The sequence below is a fragment of the Solanum dulcamara genome, chromosome 11 (assembly GCF_947179165.1).
Source record: "Solanum dulcamara chromosome 11, daSolDulc1.2, whole genome shotgun sequence".
Taxonomy (NCBI): domain Eukaryota; kingdom Viridiplantae; phylum Streptophyta; class Magnoliopsida; order Solanales; family Solanaceae; genus Solanum; species Solanum dulcamara.
Genome location: NC_077247.1, coordinates 48418910 through 48424802, shown reverse-complemented (window position 1 = coordinate 48424802; position 5893 = coordinate 48418910). Strand labels below are relative to the sequence as shown.

At 33.4% G+C, this 5893-nt stretch overlaps 1 protein-coding gene across 2 annotated transcripts; it reads right to left on the bottom strand.

Annotated features, from left to right (window-relative positions):
- Positions 1–867: 867 nt before the first annotated feature.
- Positions 868–4818, bottom strand: LOC129875069 (protein GID8 homolog). Of its 2 annotated transcripts, none has more exons than XM_055950498.1 (6): positions 4672–4818; positions 4240–4399; positions 4033–4139; positions 1805–1936; positions 1395–1551; positions 868–1238 (listed from the first exon to the last, which is right to left on the bottom strand). In XM_055950498.1, exons 1-6 carry the CDS (start codon positions 4672–4674, stop codon positions 1117–1119), a joined length of 681 nt encoding a protein of 226 aa, XP_055806473.1. In that variant the 5' UTR covers positions 4675–4818; the 3' UTR covers positions 868–1116. The 2 variants fall into 2 exon arrangements, with proteins under 2 accessions (XP_055806473.1, XP_055806472.1); XM_055950497.1 differs by lacking the exon at positions 4672–4818 and adding an exon at positions 4547–4619.
- Positions 4819–5893: the final 1075 nt, after the last annotated feature.

Here is a 5893-nt window from a genome sequence, read left to right as displayed (position 1 = left end):
CTACAGCCACAGAGTAAACACAACCTTTGATCTAGCATCATTGTTAAACAATACACATTTCCAAGGGACTTTTGACTTCTTCTCCTATCAATCTTAAGTTTCATGTTCTGCTTCTGCATCATAACTGGTTGAATATTAATCCATAATTTTCTAGCTCCCAAAATCTTCCTATAGGCTAACTATCGATGACGTGTTGTTCTTGTAATTAACATGACATGACATGTTGAAGACCATCAATATAAAGTGTCTTTTTTCCATTCCTAAATTCTGAGACTAATCAACTACTCAATGAAAGTGAAACAGATAAACTAACAATTTATCAACCTCAACTGGAACAAGTTCAAGGATTTGATGCCATATTCAAACTAGGAGGTGATTTATTCATGTGGTTAATGTATCTGTACAATGACACTTGAGAAAACACATAGAAGCTTTTTCAAAAATCATGCCGCATTGAACTGGGAAGTGTACTCTAATAAAAACATTTTGTTATGTGTTCAGATGTTCAATCAGAATAAACCACAATTCGAGTATCTATATGAAATTTATTGACAAGTTTAATGGATCATCGATGTATTGACCTTATGGATTAAGCTCAACACCTCCATTAAGCTAGACTTCACTGACGACTTCGGAGTTATATTTGACCTATGATTAAGACACCATTAGCTTCAAAATTTTGAAAACTGTATTTCTTGGTGTTTGGTAAAAGAACAGTTTCGGAAATGCAGAAATTGCCACCTAAAAAAACAGAGACCAAGTGGTTAGTGGTGTATCAAATAAACCATCTACCACCAAATTCCATGTTCTTGCTGGAATAGGTACAGGTAAAAATCACAAAAATTCCAAACTTTCGAAAGGCAACACTATGAAAAGCACAAATGGATTCAGTAATCGTGTAGCCATGATTAATATAGGAAGGTACAACTAGGTCTGTGTATATCGAGTAATGAACTGCACATCTCTCTGCCTATCTAAGTATGCCTAAGAGACCATAAATCAATGAAAATGAATCAACCAGCAACAAGTGGTTTAAAGAAAAAGAGTCCAAGACCTTCTTGCCTTAGCTCTATTCGGGGATGCAATGTGAACCGTGAAGGGAACTTGGATCTTCTTTTAGACAGTGGGATTTTCAAGTGATGCAGTCGACAGATTGGTTATGTGAGGGTAAAAAGCTTTTTCATCAAGCTGGTCCTGTGCCCATATCATCATCTTCAATAGGCTTGGAAGCTTCGGATCTGTTGCATAATCAAAGACGAATCAAGAAAAGAACATTTAATGCCATGACCATCTTTAAATAAATGTTCAAATTAGACATCACTCTTTCCCAACAGAACTGTGTGGAGACCTATATCAGGAGTGATTAAGTGATTTTTAATGATAATGGGACTAACCCTTTTCATGACTTTGACTGGTGAGAATTGCCGCATTTATCTCGCTTGCGGTCTTTAGGCGCTGCGATACATCTAGAAGCTCTCCAACCGGGCATTTAGATACATCTTCGAAAGCTAGTAATGCAACAGTCTTCTCCAAATCTTCTAAGAAGGTTTGCTGTAAAGTTGTTATAATTAAGTTAATAGAGAAAACATGGAAACACTCCCCCAGTCAATAGGTCTTAATGTCCAGAAAATATCAAGTTCAGCCAGACAAGATTAGAAATGCATATGGCATGTGAAACTGAACTGAGAGTTAAGCAAAAGACTTTCTTTTTTTCCTTCGATAATACAGATTGAGTGAAGATGTATTTGCATTGTAAAAGAGAAACTTAGGGAAATTACAAAAGTATTTAAAGACGAATAATTACATTTTCTTCTCCCCTTGGAGCCAGTTCCTCTTGAGCAAACTCCAGAGCTTCTTCAACCTTTCCATTCCTTATCAATTCAATCAGCCTTTGCTGTTGGAGATGGAAAAAGAGTTGGGGATTTGTATCTAATATCTGCATTCGAGAAGGTAAACTCAGGATACAATCAACTCAAACTACCTAAAAATCAGTACTCATTTGCGATAACCTTCTAAGTATCAAGATTTTCTAGGGTGTTAAGCTCACAAGATGACAAGAGAAAAGATACTAGAGACAAAAGGCAAGGCATATGTGTCCACAAAATAACAGAAGAGTGAACCCAAAAAAAAAAAAAAAAAAAAAAAAAAAAAAAACGTCTGGATTCTCAAGGAACATCACATCCCTGATCAGATATCAGCTATGGGAAAAAATTGATATTGGCTACTAAGAAACAACATTAGATTATCTCCTATTTTTCAGGGAAAAACAGAAAAAAAGAAAAGAAAATGGGGGCGTGGAACCCATTGCTATGCATAATAACTCAGGTTAGAAGATTCATCCCAAGTACGAAACTAGATTATGGTCTTTATGGTCTCATCTAAGACAACAATTATAAACTAGTTTCCATGTCATTAACCAAACTGGAAGTTTGCATACACTTTTCAATATAAATAGGAAGGGTTCAAATGTTCAAAGTAAGGAAAGACAATAATTTTTGGGCAGTTTGCATCAGGATCAACTGTCGTCAATTCTGTATTCCTTCAGCTCTATCCAAAAAATATTTCTTTTATCTAGAAGAGGCACATGCTAGAGATGAAGTAGAAAGCAAAAAGGAAAAAGTAAAGGATAGCACAACGACAAAGCAAACTTCAAACATATGTTTACTGGAGTCAACTAACAAGATTCTAATAGTAATTGAGCGAGTATCAAATGCCTTAATTGCTCGAACTTTCACCTAGCATACTAAGGAAGGAAAGATGCAATGCTTATGTGTTTGTTTATATTCTTTAGGTTTTAAATGCAAATTTAAAAAGTTGCATTAAAACCATAAACCTTCCAGATGAAGAATTCTCTGACATAATAACAACCCTCAAGGAGAAGAACTGCCTATTTCATGCTATCTGCTTATATTAAAGAGCTTCTCTGTAGTCGTTTCAAACAGAGACAATTTATTGTTCCCTCAGTTATATGTCATACAAAAGCTTGCTCGAGAAGACTCTTAAGATCCATATGCCAGCATAAAATTCTATGACTAATACTTGACCTTGGAGTTAATGGAGACTTCAGACAAAATTCAAGCTCATAAGAAGGTGATAGGAAAGTTTTGCATGGATCTTGGAAGTCTATAACAAGGGCCAAGCTATTGTTACCATCAGTTAGAAACAAACAAAAATAGGTTCAGAATATGATTAACAGATCCTCTGTAACTAGGGTCAAGGGTATCTTACCACAGATTAGAAGACAGATTAAGAAGAAAGATTAATAGATTCCATCTACTGTTTCCACTAACTGATGGAATGTGCTAGCAATAAAGACTACAAACTTTTCTAAGGATTTAACAGTTACACTGGGAAGTGATCAACAAGGACATTTATTCAACTTCTGGACAGAAACTTAAGTTAACAAAGACAAACCCAATTGAAAATGGAAATATAAATTATAAGACTATGAAGACTGTTGTCCCCAAGAAGATAAACAAATGGTTGATGCATGGTGTGAGTCTAGGTGGATTAGTTAAGGCTCATGCAAGAAGACACAACACTGCGTGCCCCTTCATTTTCCCTCTTCTATTCATTGATGAGCAAACAGTTAAGAGTAAAACTGAAAACAGAAATGAACATTTATCTTCAGTGGCATCGAGATTCATAATGTTGATGTGCCTTGAAAATCGTTCCAGTAATCTTTTTCTTTAACCGAGTGACAGAAAAAAGGTGCTCTCCGCAGCTGATGAACTGTAAATAATTTCTCATCATCTTATGTTCTAATGACTTCCCTGTTTGCTTCCATTCTATTGGAATGTCACTCTTAACACATACAGCTAATGGATCACCTATCTATCTCTCAGACACACACAGGACTATGGAGGCTTTACCATGTTTAACATAAAGAGTGGATCAGCATATATAATAAGAATCAAAAAGCAAAAACATGCAAACCACGAGAAACTCTTAAATTATGCCACTAAATAGAAGATGTGTTTATACTGTGAGCTATGATGCTAGCCACATGTACATGATAATCAGCAGGCATACCTCAGGATTCAAATCATTAACCTTCTCGATTGCATCCTCTACATTACCAGACTGCACAGCCTTTTTTATAGCCATCCGGTCCGTGATGGTAGCAAGATCTATATCAGCTATTAATTCATAAGGAGAAACAAATGTTAAAAAAAACGCAAACAATAACATATACATTTGTATAAAACATAACATGAGCATCTTTCGACATAAGGATACGATCCGTCCCAGATTCCGTTTTGAACTTCTCTGCAGCTTCTACATAACCCTCTGTAACTAGAAAATTCATTACCAATCTATTTGTTTCTTCTTTTCTAATCTTTACATCATTCAGCCTTTTCTCCCAATCATCTCTAGTAATTACTTTCTTTGACGTGGCCTACATATAAATAAATAAATAGATTACTACATTTCACAACAGAATTAAAGTTCAACAACATAATCAAATACAATTAACTGGATAATAGGCGATTAAAGCAGCAAATAACTCAAACACAAACTTCCACACAGAGTAGAACATTATTACTTCACCAGATTCACACATTCAACTTCCAAACAACTAATTTGAAGCAAAACGATTAACCAAGAAATGCAAGATAATTTCTAATTTGGGGGCAAATAATTGACGAAATTAAATTATTGTTTTTTTACCATGACTTAAAATACAGCAAAGTGGCGAAACAGAATCCTGAAAAATGGCATGAGTGTTCAACACTCGCAGAAAATGAATCTGGGGAAGAACTAAGAAGATTATGCAAGTTTCTTTTGTTAAATTAAAATTGGGGAACAACTGTGAAGAAAGAAAAAAAAAGGAGACTGTCACTCAAGTTACCAGAAATGCCCTCGATTATACAAATTTCAAATATTTTAGTATTTTTAAGATAGAGACGAGTGCAAATTTAAAGGTAATATATTAGTATTATCTTCATTTTTAAGTATAAACTTGTCACGAGTCATAAACTTTAAATATTTTATATAACTACATAATTGCACATTGTAGACAGTTCAATCCATTTTAAGTTAATCGCGATTTAGTAGATCTTTTACTTTTGGCCAGACAAATAAACAAATTGAAATTAATTTTATTTTGTTTATTTTTTCTCTATATTCTCACTATGACAAAAAAGGGATAAAGAAAAACGAATAAAATACATGCGACTGCCAATTAGTTAACTTGGTAAAAAACATTAGCTTGTCTTTGATATACAATTTCTGTGATTATACTTTATATTTAAGTTGGCGTGTTGTTTTTGACGAGATAATGATAGATATTGATAATTTTTAAAAAAACGAAACTAACCAATAAAGTAAACAAATAAATTAAAAAATTAGCTGAATATATACCATTTAATAATGTAATCTACAATATATATATATATCAAATGTATAGATAGTGTATCATTTATACTAAATATATATATACACCACACATATAATAAGCATATTTATACACAACATATATTATTAGAGTATATAGATAATTTATATTTTGACTATATTAATAAATTAATCGTCCGAAGAGTACATTTATGTAATTTTTCCTCTTTCTTGCAATCATAAGATTGAATTATCTTATAATGTATTGTATATAATATGAAAATGAAAGAAAACACGTTTCAAAAATGAAAAATACAAGACACTTCTATTCAAGTGTTTTCAAAAACTCAAATTCAACAAGTATTATATATTCTCGTAAAATTATAAACAGATAACTACAACAACAATAACAACTTAGTGAAATCCCACAACGTGAGGTCTGAGGAGGGTAAAGTTTACGCAGACCTTACTCCTACCAAGGTAGGACAACTGTTTCCGAGAGACCACCGGCTCAATAAAAGCATTAAAAGAGGTTAGATAAGGTTAAGAAGTTACG

Coding starts and splice junctions, on each gene's coding strand:
- LOC129875069 (XM_055950497.1), bottom strand. Junction 4,140..4,239: donor AACGGAATCTGGGACGGATC/GTATCCTTATGT, acceptor ATGAATTAATAG/CTGATATAGATCTTGCTACC. Junction 1,552..1,804: donor CTCCAAGGGGAGAAGAAAAT/GTAATTATTCGT, acceptor ACAACTTTACAG/CAAACCTTCTTAGAAGATTT.